This window comes from Aspergillus wentii (genome assembly GCF_001890725.1).
Source record: "Aspergillus wentii DTO 134E9 unplaced genomic scaffold ASPWEscaffold_10, whole genome shotgun sequence".
Classification (NCBI taxonomy): domain Eukaryota; kingdom Fungi; phylum Ascomycota; class Eurotiomycetes; order Eurotiales; family Aspergillaceae; genus Aspergillus; species Aspergillus wentii.
The window spans coordinates 106690-125785 of NW_024467841.1; the positions used below are offsets into that span (position 1 = coordinate 106690).

At 49.9% G+C, this 19096-nt stretch overlaps 10 protein-coding genes across 10 annotated transcripts; 5 read left to right on the plus strand and 5 right to left on the minus strand.

Moving 5' to 3' along the window:
- Positions 1-1044: 1044 nt before the first annotated feature.
- Positions 1045-2552, plus strand: ASPWEDRAFT_177439 (glycoside hydrolase family 76 protein; the record flags this gene model as incomplete). The annotated part of the gene is made up of 4 exons (XM_040831652.1): positions 1045-1141; positions 1192-1439; positions 1486-1935; positions 1983-2552. The coding sequence occupies 4 exons, from the start codon at positions 1045-1047 to the stop codon at positions 2550-2552; spliced, it is 1365 nt and encodes a 454-aa protein (XP_040683374.1).
- ASPWEDRAFT_294805 (uncharacterized protein) lies at positions 2503-4112 on the minus strand. The gene has a single exon (XM_040833290.1). It carries the CDS (start codon positions 3706-3708, stop codon positions 2641-2643), a length of 1068 nt encoding a protein of 355 aa, XP_040683375.1. The 5' UTR covers positions 3709-4112; the 3' UTR covers positions 2503-2640.
- A 14-nt stretch (positions 4113-4126) lies between these two features.
- On the plus strand, positions 4127-6140 carry ASPWEDRAFT_46447 (uncharacterized protein). The gene is made up of 4 exons (XM_040836761.1): positions 4127-4766; positions 4828-5027; positions 5073-5653; positions 5704-6140. Exons 1-4 carry the CDS (start codon positions 4182-4184, stop codon positions 5937-5939), a joined length of 1602 nt encoding a protein of 533 aa, XP_040683376.1. The 5' UTR covers positions 4127-4181; the 3' UTR covers positions 5940-6140.
- Positions 6141-6439: 299 nt separating this feature from the next.
- On the plus strand, positions 6440-8228 carry ASPWEDRAFT_122305 (Kelch repeat-containing protein; the record flags this gene model as incomplete). The annotated part of the gene is made up of 4 exons (XM_040829146.1): positions 6440-6539; positions 6581-7296; positions 7342-7808; positions 7853-8228. The coding sequence occupies 4 exons, from the start codon at positions 6440-6442 to the stop codon at positions 8226-8228; spliced, it is 1659 nt and encodes a 552-aa protein (XP_040683377.1).
- Positions 8229-8923: 695 nt separating this feature from the next.
- ASPWEDRAFT_122128 (uncharacterized protein) lies at positions 8924-10650 on the minus strand (the record flags this gene model as incomplete). Its single annotated transcript, XM_040829129.1, has 6 exons — positions 8924-9340; positions 9383-9715; positions 9757-9882; positions 9926-10263; positions 10306-10403; positions 10445-10650. 6 exons carry the CDS (start codon positions 10648-10650, stop codon positions 8924-8926), a joined length of 1518 nt encoding a protein of 505 aa, XP_040683378.1.
- A 245-nt stretch (positions 10651-10895) lies between these two features.
- On the minus strand, positions 10896-12002 carry ASPWEDRAFT_32943 (D-mandelate dehydrogenase-like dehydrogenase; the record flags this gene model as incomplete). The annotated part of the gene is made up of 2 exons (XM_040833726.1): positions 10896-11811; positions 11857-12002. 2 exons carry the CDS (start codon positions 12000-12002, stop codon positions 10896-10898), a joined length of 1062 nt encoding a protein of 353 aa, XP_040683379.1.
- A 315-nt stretch (positions 12003-12317) lies between these two features.
- Positions 12318-14005, minus strand: ASPWEDRAFT_165339 (uncharacterized protein). The gene has a single exon (XM_040829904.1). The coding sequence runs from the start codon at positions 13633-13635 to the stop codon at positions 12586-12588; it is 1050 nt and encodes a 349-aa protein (XP_040683380.1). The 5' UTR covers positions 13636-14005; the 3' UTR covers positions 12318-12585.
- Positions 14006-14294: 289 nt separating this feature from the next.
- Positions 14295-16706, plus strand: ASPWEDRAFT_46452 (GMC family oxidoreductase). Its single transcript, XM_040836762.1, has 3 exons — positions 14295-14870; positions 14925-16139; positions 16190-16706. Exons 1-3 carry the CDS (start codon positions 14534-14536, stop codon positions 16408-16410), a joined length of 1773 nt encoding a protein of 590 aa, XP_040683381.1. The 5' UTR covers positions 14295-14533; the 3' UTR covers positions 16411-16706.
- A 142-nt stretch (positions 16707-16848) lies between these two features.
- On the plus strand, positions 16849-17974 carry ASPWEDRAFT_32946 (PHD finger protein; the record flags this gene model as incomplete). Its single annotated transcript, XM_040833727.1, has 2 exons — positions 16849-17095; positions 17145-17974. The coding sequence occupies 2 exons, from the start codon at positions 16849-16851 to the stop codon at positions 17972-17974; spliced, it is 1077 nt and encodes a 358-aa protein (XP_040683382.1).
- Positions 17975-18074: 100 nt separating this feature from the next.
- On the minus strand, positions 18075-18849 carry ASPWEDRAFT_32947 (cysteine hydrolase family protein; the record flags this gene model as incomplete). Its single annotated transcript, XM_040833728.1, has 4 exons — positions 18075-18207; positions 18258-18278; positions 18329-18448; positions 18500-18849. The coding sequence occupies 4 exons, from the start codon at positions 18847-18849 to the stop codon at positions 18075-18077; spliced, it is 624 nt and encodes a 207-aa protein (XP_040683383.1).
- Between the last annotated feature and the right edge of the window lie 247 nt (positions 18850-19096).

A 19096-nucleotide genomic window follows, 5' to 3' on the forward strand; every position in this document is an offset into this window, starting at 1 on the left:
TCTTTTTTGAGTCACATAGTTATAGATAATCTTCTGTCTTTTTATCCAGTCGTTCTTGTGTAATACTCTATTTGAGATACTCGCCTTTGGTTCATTTGCAGAAGAGTACGGTCGGATGGTGTCGTGTGATCGACTGAAAATATATTCGCTTGCGTCGCTCTTTCTCTGCCTTTGCGTTATATCTCATTTGATCTGGTATTACTTGGCTACACAGCTGTGATCTTACAACTGCTACATGATAGGTACTATAGTATAGATATCTATTCTAATACGATGCGATCGCATTGAACCATTAGAATTGTAGTGATTGTCGTAGAAGATCAGTGGACCGTAGGGCTGGGACCGCCTGGTTCGGAGACTCGAATAGGAAGGAAGAGTGCAATTCGGTGGAGATATCTGGATGATCATCGATCCTAAGGCCATAACCTTGATGTACATCATATACAATGACAGCTCGATTCCATACATTCTCTTCTTAAATCTTGTGTCTTTTTCTGCAACTTTGGCTTCACCAATAAATGCCCGACATGAAAGGAGAAAAATCTGACTGATGCCAAGCCGCTAGATCCTTGGCGCTGGGCCCAGGGGTGAGATTGCTCAATTTGCAGTCGCCCTTCCAGCTGGCCGTGCGGCATGTTCTCACGGCACTGCAGTCGCCCGCCAATCAGCCATTTCCAGCCCCCTTGAAACCGCCCCGACCCATGCAGGCGAAACAGTGTACCGAATAGGCAGCCGCATTGCCTCTCTTGGCGGGTGTCCAGCCGGGGCTTGGAACAGCAGGACGAGACCGGGTCAAACTCGGCCCGGCGGCGCCACCGCCAGGACAGCCCCTGATTGGCTGCATCCGGGGCTAGTGGCTCTAGGCCGGGGTTCTGCCAATAATAGCGACGCCGCAGGGAACCCTGGACCCTTAAAGCTGACCTCCTTCACGTCCACAGAATAATCATCCAGATGAGCAAGAGTCCTCTCACCAGCCCTTGCTTGTCGTTCTAGTAGACGACACACACCTCTTGCTCATCCGTATACACACTTTCCCTCTAAACGATGCGTCTAGACTGGCGCCAACTGTGCGGGGCGGCGGCGCTGCTGCTCCAGGGGCAGGTCGCGCTCGCCGATTTGGGCATTCAAGCAAATGACGCCGGTATGTCCACTAACCAATAATGGTTGCTCGTGTATATCTAAATGATATAGATTCATTGAAAAAGGCGGGAAAGACTATCACCGAACCCATGATAGAGTTTTACCATGCCAACGAGACGGAAGGCATTCCGGGCAAGTTGACAGACACATGGTATATCGCCGGTAGCATGTTCATGACTTATCTCCAATACTGGGACGCGTCGGGCGATGACACGTATAATTCGCTGGTCTCGCACGATCTCATGTTCCAGGCCGGTGACAACTACGACTACTTCCCAGCCAACTGGAGTCAATGGCTGGTGCGCATTACTCCGCGATCGAACCTGCAGTTGCTGACATGACCAGGGTAATGATGACCAAATGTTCTGGGGTCTTGCAGCCATGACTGCTGCCGAGACTGGCTTTCCTGAAGTCGACGGCAAGCCCTCGTGGTCGTCCATGGCCCGGGCTGTCTTTGAGATGCAAGCCGGCAAGTGGGATACCGGGACGTGTAACGGTGGTCTCCACTGGCAGTGCTGGCCCATCCAGGCTGGCTACACCATGAAGAACTCCATCTCCAACGGTGGTCTTTTCTTTCTTGCTGCTCGCTTGGCTCGATTCACCAAGAATGAGACGTATGTCGAATGGGCCGAGACGATCTGGGACTGGTCCGTCGACTCGCCACTTGTGAACAACAACACATGGCATATTGCCGATTCGACCAACACGGAAAACAACTGCCAGGATTCCGGCGACAACCAATGGACTTACAACTACGGTACCTACCTAGGCGGTGCTGTTTTCCTCGCCAACTACGTAAGTTTACTCCTCTCTAAACTGCCCATCAGTCACTGACAGAACAGACCAACGGCGGCGAAAAATGGACGACTCGCGCAAACGGAATCCTGGACGTGGCCATGAAACAGTTCTTCCCCCAGAAATACGGCTCAGGAGAAGTGCTGTCCGAAGTCGCATGTGACCCGATCATGACCTGTGATCGCAACCAACTCGGCTTCAAGGGCTACATGTCCATGTGGCTGGCCTTTACGGCTCTGCTGATGCCCGAGACCTACGACAAGATCGCCCCCAAGCTGCAAACCACCGCGCTGGCGGTCTCCAAGCAGTGCTCAGGAGAATCAAAGAGCCTCTGCGGTGAACAGTGGTGGAACCCCACCTGGGACGGTATGCAGGGATTGGAAGTGCAAATGGCGGCGTTGGGAGCCGTCACGGCCAACCTGATGGTCATGGCGCATCAATCGCCCAAGACAGTCGATACGAACCCGGACGGCGGCGCAGATGCGATCGACACGGGGGATGACGGCAGGCAGAAGAAGTCTAGGATCACGACCGGAGATAGGGCCGGCGCATGGGTTCTGACGGTGATAATGATTGTATTTATCGCTGGTGGAATGGGATGGCTGGTGAAGAGCTAGAGAGGCACGCATGTATATTGAAAAGTAGCGAGATTCCTTATTCTGTACATTTGCTGGGTATATATTTAACTGGACTATTTTTAATCGTTTATTCTTGATATTCCGGGGGTGGGATTGATATTTGCTCATAGCCGGGGGGCATCCAGAAGGAGGGCTCGAATTGCTTGACGATGGCTTCGCTTGGTGCGTATTCGTGGATGGGAAGGGGTATTGTTGCTCCAAACTTTTGGGTGGCTCTCTTTCTGGCTACTAGATAGCCTGTGCTTTGATCGATGGTCTCTTTGCCGGTGATGATCTCGACGGTGAGTTGATGTCGGATGGAGAGTGTTGGTGTGGATTGGTCTTCAGCGTGAAAGTCATTCAACGCATGGTCGATGTTGATCTCATATGGAATGGTGATGTCTGTCTCTTTGAAATCTGAGACACTCAATCCTCTCCGCCATTTCCGGCAGCCTTTTGCTACTCGTCGCACGCGTGTATCGTCCTCGGGCGTCTTCCATTGCTCAATCTCGTCAACTCGCCATCGCAGTGTTTCAACCACTATTCTCGTCAACTCTGAATGCCGTGGACCTGGTCTGGCAATGTTTCGCAACACAACTTCGCCAGAGAACCTCTTCTTATCCTCCGACAATTGCGGATGCACAGCATATTGAGCCTTGATTGGCGAGTTTGGAAAGCTTCGAAAGTGGTTGATATCCTCCCAAGGATCATGAATTTTGAGTCGTGAGAGATGAAGAGGCTGGCAATCGGTTAATGTTTGGCTGGATGTTGTTGCTGAGGCTATTAATGCATAAGAGATGATTGACTCTGGCGTGTTGATCGTTTCCGGAATATCACTTGGTATAGAGAGGGTGAATTCATATCGTGATAGAACGCCATCCGGGCCGATTTCGGCGGAGATTGGCGTTGTGGCGAGATTTAGAGAGAGGACCTCATCGGTGAATTGCTTTGGAGGGCCGTTTGGCTTGCTAGGAATGAACCATAGTTTTTTATTTTGTGTTGGACTGAGAGAGATTGTTCTGACGAGGGCGATGTGTAGAGAGAGAAGTGGAGAGTCTGCATAGAGATGGATGGCGGCGGACAGAGGATGGCTGCACGAGTCGCCATCCTCGTAGATGGGATGCGAGGGAGGACTGATGAGGGTTACCCTGTCCATTCTATCTATTCTGAATTGATTCTTTTCTTCTCTTCATCTTCTTCTCTTATATTTTTTTATATTCTTTCATCCTGATTGTGATGGCGCTAACCCAAAACGGCAGCCAAGAAGGAGAATTTCAAGTGGAGATTTTCAGTTGAAATTCTCCACGTCGAATATCTTATTTGCTCTTGTTTATTCTTATTTGGAGAATCGATGGAGATTCAGACTGACTTGCCATCAGACTGACTGATCTTCTCATTCCAGTTCAGGACAATATCGTGAGAACTGCCTGCCCATCCACCCCGACTGGCCAATCTCGCTTTGTGCCGTCTTTTGGCCTCTAGCTGTTTTTAGACTTTCTGCTTATTTTCGCTTATTCTGCCGTTTTTCTTTTTCCTTTTTTTTTTTCTTCCCCTCATTTTTTGCTTTTCTCATTCTCTTGTTCAACTGTAGATGCCACCACGAATGATAGTTGCCCCTCTGCAGCCACCATGTCCCCAAGCACCATGCCCGATGCACTCGAATCGAGGATCGACAAATCCTCAGCCGATCGCAACCTGGAAAATCTCGGATACAGCCCCGAGCTGTCACGCAATCGCTCAACCTGGCAGGTTGTCTTTATGTGCTTTATTCTCTCCTCCGTCCCTTACGGCCTGTCCACCACGTGGTCCTATCCTCTGGCTGGCGGCGGTCCAGCCAACGTCATCTGGGGCTGGGTCGCTGTCTCGCTGATTATTCTCTGTGTCGCTGCCTCGCTGGCGGAGATCACTTCCGTCTATCCCACGGCCGGTGGCGTGTATTTCCAGACGTTTGTGCTGTCGCCCGTCTGGTGTCGCCGCGTCGCCTCGTGGATCTGCGGATGGGCGTATGTCGCCGGCAACATCACCATCACGCTGGCCGTCAACTTTGGCACCACCCTCTTCCTCGTCGCCAGTCTCAATGTCTTTGAGTCCGCCCCCGGCGTGGGCATCACCGATAACATGCAGACGTATCAAGTGTTTTTGATCTTCCTGGCCATTACCTTTCTGTGCCATGCCATCCCCGCGTATGGGAACAAGTGGCTGCCCTTGATAGAGGTACAAATCGATTAATCATTCTGTTCCTTTCCTTCTTTGTATAGCCCATTAATATCTATAGTCTTGTGCCATTTTCTGGACCATGGCAGGTGTGCTGGCCATCATGATTACCATCCTGGTCGTCGCCAAGGAAGGCCGCCACAATGCCGAATGGGCCTTTTCGCACTTTGAGCCCCAGGCCGGATGGCCGGCGGGCTGGTCGTTCTGCATCGGTCTGCTGCAGGCGGCGTATGCCACGTCGGCGACGGGAATGGTCATCTCGTAGGTCCGCCGTCTAGATGTGCCGAACGCGACTAACGAGTGTAGTATGTGTGAAGAAGTGCGGGAACCCGCCCGTCAAGTGCCCAAAGCGATGGTGTGGACGGTTGTCATCAACATGTTTGCCGGTCTCTGCATTCTCATCCCGATGGTCTTTGTCCTGCCCGATGTCACCATGCTGGTCAATCTGGCCTCTGGTCAACCCGTTCCGACAATCCTCAAGACCGCAACAGGAAGTTCCGTCGGCGCTTTCCTCCTCCTCCTGCCCCTCATCATCCTCGGTCTCATCTGCGGAATCGGCTGTGTGACTGCAACCTCCCGATGCACGTGGGCGTTTGCCCGGGACGGCGCAATCCCCGGATCCAAATGGTGGAAGGTCGTCAACGAGAAACTCGACATTCCCCTGAACGCAATGATGCTGGGCATGGTTGTCGAGATCTGCCTGGGCTTAATCTACTTTGGGTCGACGGCTGCTTTCAGCGCCTTTTCCGGTGTGGGCGTCATCTTCCTCACGCTCAGCTACGCAATCCCCGTCGCAGTCTCGTTGATCTTCCGTCGTCGCGCCGACATCAAGAACGGCAACTTCAACCTCGGATATCTCGGTGTATTCTGCAATGTAGTTTGTATTGGTACGATCTTCACCCTTCCCATTCATCCTGACAGCCCTAACAGGTAACAGCGTGGAGTCTTCTCGCCGTTCCCCTCTTCTGCATGCCGACGTATAGCACCGTCACACTCGACACGATGAACTATGCCTCTGTCGTCTTCTTTGGATTCGTTGTCATCTCCACCGTCTGGTACTGGGTTTGGGGATACAAGAACTATGCCGGACCTCCTGTTGACGGGGTGGAAGGCGATGCAGAGTCGGAGTCTGAGACCGCCCAGTCTGCTCAGGTTCAGGCCAAGACGAAGTGATTGTATTCTATGTAAGATATAGTAGTTAGATTAGATATCCTGCATCAATAAGATGATTATAATGCATGACTCGCGTCGACCAAATAGGTTTAGTCTGGCTGAATGGGCTGAGTTTGGGGGCCGGTCTAACCGAAAGGGGGAGGTGACCAACCGGGGAAATGATCCTATTGGCTGGATAGTCCAGGGGCATGCGGAAATAGCCATCTCATCATCAATATTAACATGAAATATCATATTATATTTCAGAGTATTATATTCCAGAGTATTATAGAGAGACTGTCAATATGATGAGATAGCATAAACTACTTCCTCTGATAACCAGAATCAGACCCTTGATTTCTAGTCTGCAAGTAAGCGCCAGGCTGGGGCGAAGATCTGCAAGATGCCTAAAGCACTGCATATCCCTGCTGGTCGTATTTCCCATAAATGGATCTTACGCCCAGTCCTTGCTGGTTCTTGATTTTAATGCACAAACCTTTGCCACCGTCAAGCGTGATGCGATGTGGTTTCTCATCCTTGGACTGGTGTCTTTCTGCCTGGCAGCGAACAATACTGGTTTAGATCCTGTCGATAATTTCTGCAGGATATGGTATCACCAATGTAAGTTTGTTTCTCATAGTCGGTTCTATCTAACAAAATAGCGGTGGTAAAAAACAACGCATTATACATCGACGGTGGCCTCGAGGTCTTCACCCCCTCCAGCAATGCAAGTGCAAGCAACAAAACCACCGGATACAACACCTATCTCGTGAAACTGGATCTAACCGACTCATGGGACTGGAAGACAAACATATCGCTGGAAACGATCGAAAAGACGAAATCCTCACAGACAGGCACCGCCGCCCCGCTTCTCGTCCGCGGTGCTCTCTATTCCGGTCCGACGAATGACTCGCAGTTCTATCTCTATGGCGGATCGGTATCAACGCAAAATACCAGCTTCCCAGGCTGGCAATCGCCATCATCGCCACAGTATTCGCTCTGGTCGTATGATACTTCGAATCAAGATTGGTCGCAGTACGACACATCGCTCGATGTCCCGAACCGACCGAATAACGGTGCCTTTGCGGAAGCGCCAGATTTAGGGTTGGCATTTTACCATAACGGGCAGATTGATGAGGGCAGTTCGCCTGCGTTGGAAAAAGAGAGCAGTTTCCGGGCCTTCCTGCCTGGTCTTGTGGTGATCGATACAAAGACTCAAATTGTACGGAATTACTCGACGGATGCGGTTCCGGATTCGCCTCGAAGTCGACATGGAGGGGTTTATATTGCTGGGGTTGGGGAAAAGGGAATATTCGTGACTGTTGGAGGTGTGACGAAGAGCGTGGATGACAGCAGTTCGAAGAATAAAGGCAGTCTGGTATGTCACCCACTACACTCCATTGTAATAACTGCTGACGACCAGATCTCCATGGAATATATCGACATCCTCGACGTCTCTTCCCTCTCAACCAGCAACGGCACCTGGTATCGCCAAAAAGCATCTGGCGATATTCCCAGTTCTCGTCTGGATTTCTGTCTCGTCGCCGTTTCCGCCGCAGACAATTCCAGCCATAATATCTACATGTATGGCGGGCGGGATTTCAGCACCGACTACGACGAGCTGTATATTCTTTCGCTGCCGTCGTTTAAGTGGATTAAAGTGTGGCAAGGCGAGTCTCCGCGATGGGGACATACATGCCATGTTGTTGGCAAGTCGCAGCTGCTCACTGTCGGAGGGGCGGATGATGGGAACTTTACGCGTGGATGTGACTGGGAGACGAAGATGGTGGGCGTGTATGATCTGAGCAGGGGGACGTGGGGGAGTGTATACAAGTCTTATGATGATGCGTATCAAGTGCCACGGACGGTGTTTAGAGAAGTTGGTGGAGAGTAAGTCATTCTTGATATGGATATGGACGGTGCTAATGAAGCAGTGCAACCGGCGGCGCAACAACAACACAACCAGATGGCGGATTCGACTCGAAAGATACAGCTCAACTATTTGGGTCATCAGGTACTTCAAGCAGCAAAGGAATCAGTGGAGGCGCAATTGCAGGGGCTGTGATAGGATCAGTCGCTGGGGCTGCAATCCTCGCTGGTCTGGCATTCTTTTTCTTCCGACGAAAGAAGACTATACCAGCACAACAGACACAACTATCCGATGAAGATAAAAAGGCTGATGGTAAACCTCGACATTATCCTATCTTTGAATCTCCAGGATCGAACCCGGCTGTAGAGCTGGGAGAGAACAATGTACGGCATGAGATGGATCCATCGCCAAAAGCGAGTCGGTTTATGGAGCTTCCATAATAGTCATATAAAGGATTATATGTGTACAGTAACCACTTGAAATGCATTTTATCCTGAGCAACAAACGGCGTGAGCTATGTCAGACATTCTCAGACTCTCTCAGCCACTATACCTCGCGCGACACATGACCCCAAGAAGGTGGACAGGGCCTATGGCGCCAAACTGTACAAGGCAGCATACGTGGGTATCAACATCGAACTGACACCGATCGAGACATATTCCAGAACCGCATCGATATCCGATCGAGTCAGAACCGTCTCTGGCTAATTGGTGTGGACATGTGGTCCGAAGAGGGAAGAAAACTGCTATCGATCCAACTGAACAATCTCGGCGATGAAGTCATCCAGGATATTCATCGCAAGAGATTCTCCTTCTCGCATGAGCCAGTCACGATTGATTTCGACTACGACTCTGGAAAGGTGTTGACTCCGGAACAGGCTGTGTCGACTGTGTTGTTTACCAGACAGAATATCCAGAATGGCCACTACATTTGTGACAGGGTAGACAAGTCCACCACTGCACCTTTGGGCCCTTTCACGACGTGGAGGATTTCCATCGAGAGTGACGATAAGGTAAATCCGGGATTGATTCTGGATGGAGTGACAGGGCTTTCTCGAGTTCCATGGCACAAGCAGACCTTCATAGTTTCCTGAGTATAAATAATATCGAGTATAGAAGCCATACAAACAAATAAATCAATGCACATATCGAAAAGACAAAACCGCATCCGCATTCTGCTTCGAAGCCCCAATAGCCGAACCAGCCACGACGCCCTCTTCCACCTCTGCCCGTTCAATTCTGGCATTCTCCCTCTTGAGATGCCATTTGATCCCCAGCGCCATACACGCACACACCAGACACGCACCGCTCATCACCCCACCGCCGGCGTAATACCGCGGCTTCTGCGAATCGGGAAACATGTACGAGGTGTAAAAGTGGGCGACGCCCGCGCCCATCAAGTTGATGATTGCCAGAGCAGCTGCTCGTTTTGCCTTTGGTCGGGGGAGTGTCGAGCTCACCCATGACACGCAGAGGTTGTATGGGGAGTAGGAACCGGCTGTCATGAGGAACATGCTGAAGTAGCGGCCGCCGAGGGAGGGGACGAACATTGCCTGGGGGGTTAGTTTGTTTTATATAGTGAGGGGTTGACGTACTAGGAGATTACCCAAAAGGGCAAAGGCGAGAGGAATGGCAATGTGGTATCCTCGTTCGTTGACATGTGCCGCATGAAAGGAGATGCAAAGCGAGCAGATAAAAGCGAAGAAATATGGTGGTGCAGTTAGTAATAAAGTTATGGTATCGTCATATCCTAATGTGCCCACAATCGAGGGAAAGAAGTTGTTGAATGACTGTGCAGTGAGAAGAGCCATTTGCAGCACGATGAACATGTATAGCTTCGGATCGACAAAGGCTTGTTTGACGCCCCAAAGAAGAGATCCCGGATCATCATCGACGATGCCGGCGTTTTCATTTCGGAGTCGCCAGTCCTATATCGTCAGTATTGCCAGATATAAATATGGAGACTTACTGCAAGGACTTGGTGTTGATGGTTCAACCACCATCGTTTTGTAGATCCTGGATAGTCGGGGATAAAAGGAATAACCAACAGTGCAATGACGATGGTCATGGAGCCTTCAATGATAAAGAGCCATTCCTATTCATGTTAGAATTGAACATATACACAGACAAACACTCACCCAAGCCGGCCTTCCTAGTTTCCCCTCCATGCGAGCGACAATACCAGCTGCGATGAGACCTCCAAAGGCACTCGCCAGCATGTTGGCACCATATAATAGAGCAATGCGAGGAGGCAGTTCTGTGCGTTTATACCAACACGACATCAAGAAAAACACGCCAGGGAGAAATGGACCCTCGACCAGCCCGAGAATGAATCGACTCATGAAGAGACCGGCAAAGTTGCGAGTGAATGCCTGACACATGGAGACAACGCCCCATGCAGCTGTCACACTGCCGATGTAGATGGACGGCTTGACTTTGGTGATGATGACGTTGGATGGGAGTTGAGTGATGACATCTAGACAGTCAGAGAGGCCATGATGCATTCATCAAGACTTACATCCAACATAGAAGATCATCAACGAAGTGTTATATTGCGTATTGGTAATCCCCAAAGTCTGCGGCAGACCGGCGATCTTTGCATTGGCGATATTGTTGCTGTCGATGTTAGAATAGAAGACAACATGGGACAGACATACCGATCGAGAATGTTCATCAGAAAGAGAACAACCACCGCCGGCAACAAGCAAAAGTCTAGTCGCTTCACCAGACTCCTCTCAATCCTCTTGATCTCATCTCGATCCAACGATGCGAGTTCGACCGGCAGTGGAAGCTCCTCCAGCCCTACTGGCTTGACATTCTCCACCGTCTCGACGTCTATCTTGGCTGGGGCGATGTTGTTCATTCTCAGTAGCAACGGTCTACTTGAAGATGAATGAAAATGTCCATGTGGTCTTTCATATTGCAGATAATAAACTATCCAAAGTGGAGACCAACCATTATCGGTTTGCTGCCCGAAATCCGGGGAATGCGGGGAATCTGGGGAAAGGAGAGAAAGCCGGCATACACATTCACTGGTGGATTACAGCGGATAAAGCTCACTGGCTAATTAAATGTATTTTTGAAATAGCATAGATAGTATACGAGGCATCAAAGATTCGCCGACTTGACAGCCTTGGTATTGACCGGCGTCAAAGGCTCTCCAATCAGCTCTCCATTCTCCCCCACAACTGCCAGAATGTTCTTCATCGCGTTCAGCTCAAAATTGACTCTTGTATCCAAAGCCCCCCCTCCGATGTGCGTCGTCAAGGTGACATTCTCCATTGCTGCCAGTCTCGGCGACACTTGCGGCTCGTGATAATGCACATCCAATCCAGCTGCAGACAATTTGCCACTCTTCAACGCTGCAATCAAGGCCTCTTCTTCCACTACTTCTCCCCTCGCCGTATTCACCAGTCTGGCTCCATCTTTCATCGAATTCAATGTCTCGCTGTTGATCAAATGCTTCGTATGCTGATTCAACGGCGTATGCAGCGACACACAATCTGACACCGTGAGAAGATCCTCCAACGACGACTCAAACGTCACACCCAGTCTCTCCTCTTCTTCTTTCGTCTGACGAATAACATCGTAATAATGCACCTTCATCCCCAGTCCCATGCGCGCTTTATACGCAACCTTCTTACTGATATTCCCCAGTCCAATTAATCCCAGAACATGATCTCTCGGATTCCGCGAAATGGTCGCAATGAGCTTATGCGTTGCCGTGAAAATCTCCGGATCAGCCATCCGAGCAGCAAGTTGCGATCGGGTGAAATTGCGAAAAACAGAGAGAATCATGAATAGCGTCGTATCGGAGACAGCTTCATCAGATGCCCCTGCTCCGTTGGCGTACCAAATGCCCCGCCGGCCGAGGGCATCCACGTCTGCCCAGTTGAATCCTGCTCCGGCAGAGGCAAAGATGCGGACGGAAGATGGGAGGAGAGATATTAGCTCTTCATCCCACTGTCCCATTTCGCCCCCGGTTTGGAAGTGAGGGCGGAAGATGGCGGAGAATTCGCCATATCTGGAGAGTTAGTATGAATGCGAGAGATGAACAATTAATACGAACTTGTGTGTTCTTAATGCATCAATAAACGACTCTCGATCCAGGGCATCATTGCGAATAATATGAAATCGCTCTGAAAAAGCCCCGTTGTACAAGTCGTGGTTATACTTGATGGGGTCTCCAAGATGCAGCACAATCGGTTTCGACATGATGAATGACGATGAAATGAAGCTGACGATGAATGGCAGATCCCCGCTTAAGATAGACAAAAAGACGGAGAGAAAGCCGTCGGTCGTGATCCGATCGTCTGAGATGCTGATCTCAAAGTGCTTTTCCGCCTGTTTTCCGTATACCCCGGATTACTGCACTTACTCATCCTTTAGGGGATATCTAACAGTTCAGATGGGTTATTAGTTGTATTAACAAAAGAGATATAGTGAGTAATACACCTGGATTTGGACAGAATTCAGATATGGCATGCATGCTCTCAGATTATTTTCGTAGATATTAGTAGATATTGTTTTGTTGATATTATAAGTGTCGGTTGTCATATAACCGCGGAAAAATGCAACGGCGATTGGGAATCTGCTTGGGTCTTTTATCCACTTTTATTCACAATGACATATAGAAACTACTTGGTGTTATCAAATGAATTAATCGGCAGTTTTAATCTTCTACATCGATTAGATGACTACATATCTGATACCGATCCGAACTCCTGCCGGATGTTTATCCAAGTCTAAATGATGATAGTAAAAACCGTAGCATGATTATTCCATGAAATAACTATCTCTACTTAGTATCCCCAGAAGCCACTGGTGCGCTATATCCTTTGAAAGGCCCCGTCTCCTGGAGAATCAACGGAATTTCATCTTCAATCAAAGACTGGATAGTCCCCTTCTCCTTGGGCTCCCATCCCAACTGACGGAGGCGAATCGCCCTGCTCCGCGAGTTGGATCCAATCACCACACCCGAATATTCTCCAAACAAGTCACCGTAATGCTCTCTGGGGATTGTTCTGGGTTGTGCAGACGGGATCTTCTTCGCCTTGGCCAGAGCTTCACCGATAGCTGCCGCGCACTCGCCCCACGAGAGCTCCTGGCCATTCTCACAGAAGCAGTACAAGTCGCTGTCTGCCAGGACCTGCTCACCGGGTGTCTTTTCCAACCAGTCGAGCAGAGTGAGATAACCCCTGGCGAGATCCTTGACATGCACTTGGTTCCACACGGCAACACCCTTTCCGACATGTCCGGCGTAACCGTGTTTCACCGAGAATCGCATCATGGTGGGCAGCTGGATCGACAGACGTTTCTCGCGGGTGCTCACGCCGTAGATAAGGGGGGGAGTCATGATGGCCATTTTGGCCTTGGGGCCAAGGGCCTTTTGCGCGTTGATGATGGCCAGGTCGATTTCACGATGTGCGGCGCTGTCGGGCAGGGCGTTCAGGAGTGTTTGTGGCTTTGCGTCGTCGAAGATGGTCTCATTGGTCGAGTCGCCGTGGGCGCCATCCGCGAGCAGACTGGTGCCGCTGGTGTGGATGTAGATGGTGGTTTGGCCGGTGTGGGCGCGTGCCGTGATGCCATCCAGCACGGCCTCGACGGAGGGGAGATGGTCTGCTGTTGCGGTGTGGATGACAATGTCGCTGTTTTCCACTTGCTTCTGGATGATCGACTTGTCGTCGATGGTTCCTATCACTGTTTGGACTCCCAGGTCGTGAAAGGAGGCTGCGGCAGCTTGTCGGCGGATCAAAGTGGTGACCGCATAGTTCTTTTGTAGGAGCAGATCAAGAACCTCGCCTCCAATGAAGCCTGGTCCGATCAGAAAGACCTTTTGAGCTGACATTGTGTGTGGAGTGTTTGGAAGATGGATTGTAAATCGGAAGGCTAGTGCAAGACGATTATTTATATTCTATCCTGTGTTTGCGTACTTGATGGAAATAAAGTCAATGACTGTAGATGCTTCAGTTAATAAGCATCGGATACTTATAACATCACCGCCCATCGCATAAGCCATCGGATAGGGAAGGATTGGCTTCAATTACACCTCGGCGTAATGTTGCAAGGCAGATGACAAAAGTCTCCGAATCGACAGTTATTGTAGTTCAGTCCTCACATCCCGTATATACCCGACGGTAGACTTGTTGGAAGAGTGTTCATGCTAATCATCTGGGGAATGTTCTACCGGAAGCATAGCGCTCCAGTTACTTTGGTATTGAAGATATGAAGCTAATAAGACAGGTTCCATCCAGCAACACCTTACTAAACGAGTGGAATAGTCTGGAAAGATTCTACACACGGCCGCTTATAACCGTGGGTAACTTAGGCCCCGAGCGCTGCCTTCCGTCATGATTGATCAGCCAGCGTGATTGCATCGCTTGGCATGTTTGTCCTGAAAGTACTGGAAATAAGATTGATTTTATTTTTAGTTAATTGATTTGATTTATCTCCGAGCCGGCATGCCGAAAGGGTTCCGCGGAAGCATCCCGCATGCTGACATGCTGACATGCCGGTTGATGCTGACATGCCGGTTGATGCTGACATGCCGGTTGATAATCTACACGGGATCCACTATAGATAGGCTCTTAGTGATGGCTGACAATCCATTACAGATCATGAAGAAGCTTGCCAAGCATTCACAGTGAATAATTGAAAAATTGCTTGAAGGATTTACTATAAGAGGATTTCTCTTTCATCCAATTGAATAGGACAGACTTCCCTGATCGTGCTCGATCTCAATCGAAATGCGTCTTTCTGCTCTCACTGTTGCTGCCTTACTGGGCACAGCCAGGGCAAAGAATCATGCTTCTGCACAATATGACTTTGTGGTTGTGGGCGGAGGAACCAGTGGATTGGTGATTGCCAACAGACTTTCGGAAATGCAAAACGCCACAGTGGCAGTCATTGAAGCGGGAGACTCGGTTCTGAATAACTTCAATGTCTCCAATGTCATGGGATACGGTCTCGCCTTTGGGACCGAGATGGACTGGGCCTACCAGACCGAGAACCAGACATATGCTGGCGGATCCAAGCAGACCATTCGTGCCGGAAAGGCCATTGGTGGCACAAGTACTTTGAATGGCAAGTTCCTCTCCCTCTGTTGCATGCATGATGTATATCCTAACGCAGCCACAGGAATGTCCTACACTCGAGCGGAAAACGTGCAGATTGACTCCTGGGAACTGGCTGGAAACAAGGGCTGGAATTGGAAGAGTCTCTTCCCTTATTATAAGAAATCAGAAGGCTTCCAGGTGCCCACCGAGGACCAAATTGCTCATGGTGCCTCCTATAACCCCCAATATCATGGGACAAAAGGCCCCCTCAAGGTGGGATGGCCTTCGTCCATGACCAACAGCAGTGTGTTTCCTATACTTAACCAAACAATGGAGCAACTGGGTCTCTCGTACAACCGCGACGTCAACGGTGGCCACATGGTCGGATTCACCGTCCATCCGGATACGGTCGACAGAGAGGCCAACGTCCGCGAAGACGCGGCCAGAGGGTACTACTGGCCCTACGAAGTCCGGTCCAACCTCAAGATCATCTCCAAAACGCAGGCGAACAGGATCATCTGGGCCAACCAATCCCACGGCGAGGCTGTTGCTGTCGGGGTGGAGGTCACCGGTGTCGACGCGGTGACAGAGATCTATGCTTCGAAAGAGGTCATCCTGTCGGCTGGCTCGTTGAGATCTCCAGCGTTGCTCGAGTTGTCTGGTATTGGAAATCCAGACATTCTTCGCCAGCATGATATTCCCGTCAAGATCAATCTCCCCACTGTTGGCGAGAACCTGCAGGACCAGACAAACAATGGTCTCATCTATCAAGGGAAAGACGCGTTGACCGGGTTGGCGACCTTCTCTGCTTTGCCATCCGTCGACCAGCTATACGGAGCCAATGTCTCGGCCGTGGCGTCGTTTGTCAACTCCAGTCTTGCTGGCTACGCAAAGGCCGTCTCCAAGGCCTCCAACGGCGTCGTCAAGGAATCGAATCTCCTTGCTGCATTCCAGGTCCAGTACGATCTGATCTTCAAATTGCAAGTCCCCTATGCAGAAATCGTCTTTGCTCCCAGTGGAGAGTCCTTCGCCAGTGAATATTGGCCTCTTCTCCCCTTCTCCCGAGGCAGCGTCCACATTAACTCCGCCAACGCCTCTCAACCACCAGCCATCAACCCCAACTATTTCATGTTCGAGCAGGATGTCACAGCCCAGGCGGATGTCGCTCAGTACATCCGCAAAATGTTCAACACTGATCCCCTCAGCACCATAGTCAGCGGGGAGGCTTCACCCGGATTGGACTCTCTCCCTCTAAACGCATCCGCCTCTACATGGGCAAGCTGGGTCAAGGCAAATTGTACGTTTCTTCCCCTCTTAAAAGGCAATCTCAGGCTAACTCTCCCCCAGACAGACCCAATTACCACCCAGTCGGTACGGCCAGCATGCTTCCTCGGGAAAAGGGCGGAGTCGTCAGTCCTGAGCTCAAGGTCTATGGCACCCGGAATGTGCGCGTGGTTGATGCTTCGGTCCTCCCATTCCAGCTCTGCGGTCACTTGACGAGTACTCTTTACGCGTTTGCTGAACGGGCTGCGGATATCATCAAGAAGGACTATGGGGTGAGTAAATAGAGAGTGTGTATATTATCCAAAGTTGTGCTTGTTTTGAGTTCTGGCTGGGTCGGTTGATTGCTCTTGTATACCGGATTTAATAGACATGTCTTGATAGCGTGCCCAGTAGCTTGTATTAGAATGTTAATGGTGATACTGTTGAGGATAAATGACTGTCCAGGATAAGGGCTCAAGTGGATGCATCAGCAAGACTACCCAAACAGGCACCAGCACATCATCGCCCAGACAGCCTCTTCTTCCTGAAATTTCTACTTGAATGATAGAATCTTCGATGGATTTTAAACTAGATTACTGACAATTCTATTTCGGAATACAGGGAGATCATGTGACATCACATGACATCCAACTGATTTATAAGATGGCGTCATTCCTATCAGCCACACGATCTCATCACAACATAATAGATAAATGCCTCTGCAGAAGCACGCATACTCCCAAATGACGGGCAGAAGAGATCCAGACAGCCCCAAAGACGAGAGACGTACATCTAAACGGCAGCGGCTTCAAGCAGGCCAGACCGGCGGCCGCAAGCGCGTCCGGGATCAGAGTGATTCGACAACACAAGAGCAACAGCAACAGGGGGCGAGTGAAAATCCTACATCGCAGAATATCACCAACAATGCCGCCCCTTCAAATCCGATAGAGCCCATGTCGGCTATATTAGCACGGTATAAGATATGGAGAAGTGAGTAATAAACCGTCCCGCCAGTGATATGATGCTGACCGATATTTAGAAGCGGGAAGTCCGCACGAGTCTCTATGCTTTGAGTGCCATAAGCCAGGAGATGCAGTCCCCTGTGAGACATGTCGACGGTCATATCATGACTCATGCAAGCCAAAAGATAGCGCCTTATCTACTCGGAATGGTGCGCAGCAGTGGTTTTGCCCTGTCTGTGTGTGTCGCGGATGGCATGTTACACCTCCTATCACACCACCAGACTCACCGGTATTAACGCCAAGTGGTGGTGTCACTGCCGTATCGAATCCCAATCCCCTGCGTTTAGATAATGAAGCAGGGAGTGCTGGATATTCCCCAGCCCAGCTGAACACAAGACAGTCGCATCCGCCATTATCGACACCTGCAACCACACAAACGCCTCGCCCTACTGAAGAAGCAAACCAATGCCAACAAAGAATAGCACAAAAGCAATCGACCGCAGCTTCCGCGCCTCGAAAATCTCGATTCAACACCCTACCAGAAGAGGTAGATTCTGCGCTGTGGGTGGTATCCCGTGAACTCGAATGTGTTCCTTTACTCCGGCAAAATGTATCGGATCTCGAGTCTGAGATATCTCGATTACGCCAAGATCTGAGTATACAGCGAAACGAGCTAATGTTGACTCGAGGGATTGTTCAAAGGGCGCGTGCCTCGGAGGCTGAATTGCAGAGACTGAGGTCGGAAGCTACAGGCAAACAGACATCTGCCGATGAGACAGAAGCCTTGAGGGCGAAGAACAAAGAGTATGAAGCAGAGATAGCTAGTCTGCATGGTCAGTTGGAAGATGCCACCAAGAAGCTACAGGAATGGAAGAAGAATTTATCAAGCATGATTGGTGGGAACTGATTAATGCGCCATTGTGGCACTGTACATATACTTTGAGACATTGATTTCATGTATAATTTAGCGTTATAGATGAGAATGACGATGACCCATATCAGTCACTTCAGAGCGATGCTGCTGTCTTGCCCTTAGCAGCCCATTCATCCACAGTCAAAACCTCTTCGACAATCGTCGGCCAGACAATTTCAGTGGCAGCATCTTTCAGCTGGGTGCTAAAGCCAGCAGTGGCATCCTTGCTGTAGTTGTATCAGTAGATGGTATGTGATGAGAAGGAGAGACTACTTACATGAGGGTGACTTTATAGCCCCTATATTCAATATTAGCAGATAGCACTAAGAACAACACATATTTACTTACAATTCAAATGCATAGCGAGCTGTCGCTTCGAGACATGTGTTTGCCACCATCCCAGCACAAACAACATGGGTGATTCCCCTCTGCTGAAGTTGAAAGTCCAAGTCGGTATTGGCAAAGGAACTAGCTTTTCAGCATCTAGTCTATTATGTATACAATAGAAAGACAGCATACCTGCTATTCCAATGCCTCGAAACAACCACATCACCATTTCCCAAACTCGGAGTCATCTCGGATTGAATTTCGCTGCCCCAAGTACCCTCCTTAAAGGCCTCTAGCTTTTTAAGCCGATGGTGGGACTTGGTCATGTTTCTCCAGCCGTCATAGTTGCCTTCTTTGTAAGGTTGATGGAGACCGTAGAAGATGGGAATGTGCATCTCTCTGGCCGATTTGACGAGCCTGGCCATGTTTGTGACTGTGTCGGTTGTTTCGATGCTCTCCTGGACGAAGGGATATAGTTTCCCCTTGGGATGGACAAAGTCATTGAGGGGATCAACGAGAATGACAGCTGTGGTTTCAGACATTTTGCAGGTGCGGATTTGAAGAGTTATTGAAGAGTATAGTCCCAGGAATCAAGCACTTAGTTAAATACCTACAGGCCAGATTGGTAAGCCTCGTCATTCTTGCTCATCGTCCTCAGACTGCGGGGCTCAATTAATTTGTCATCAGCTCAGCATCTGAAAACAGCCTTTTGCATTTTGAAACACGAATAGAAAGACAAGGAGAAGGTGCAATGATGGAACCCCTCTTAGCCGAGGCCATGTTTCTTGA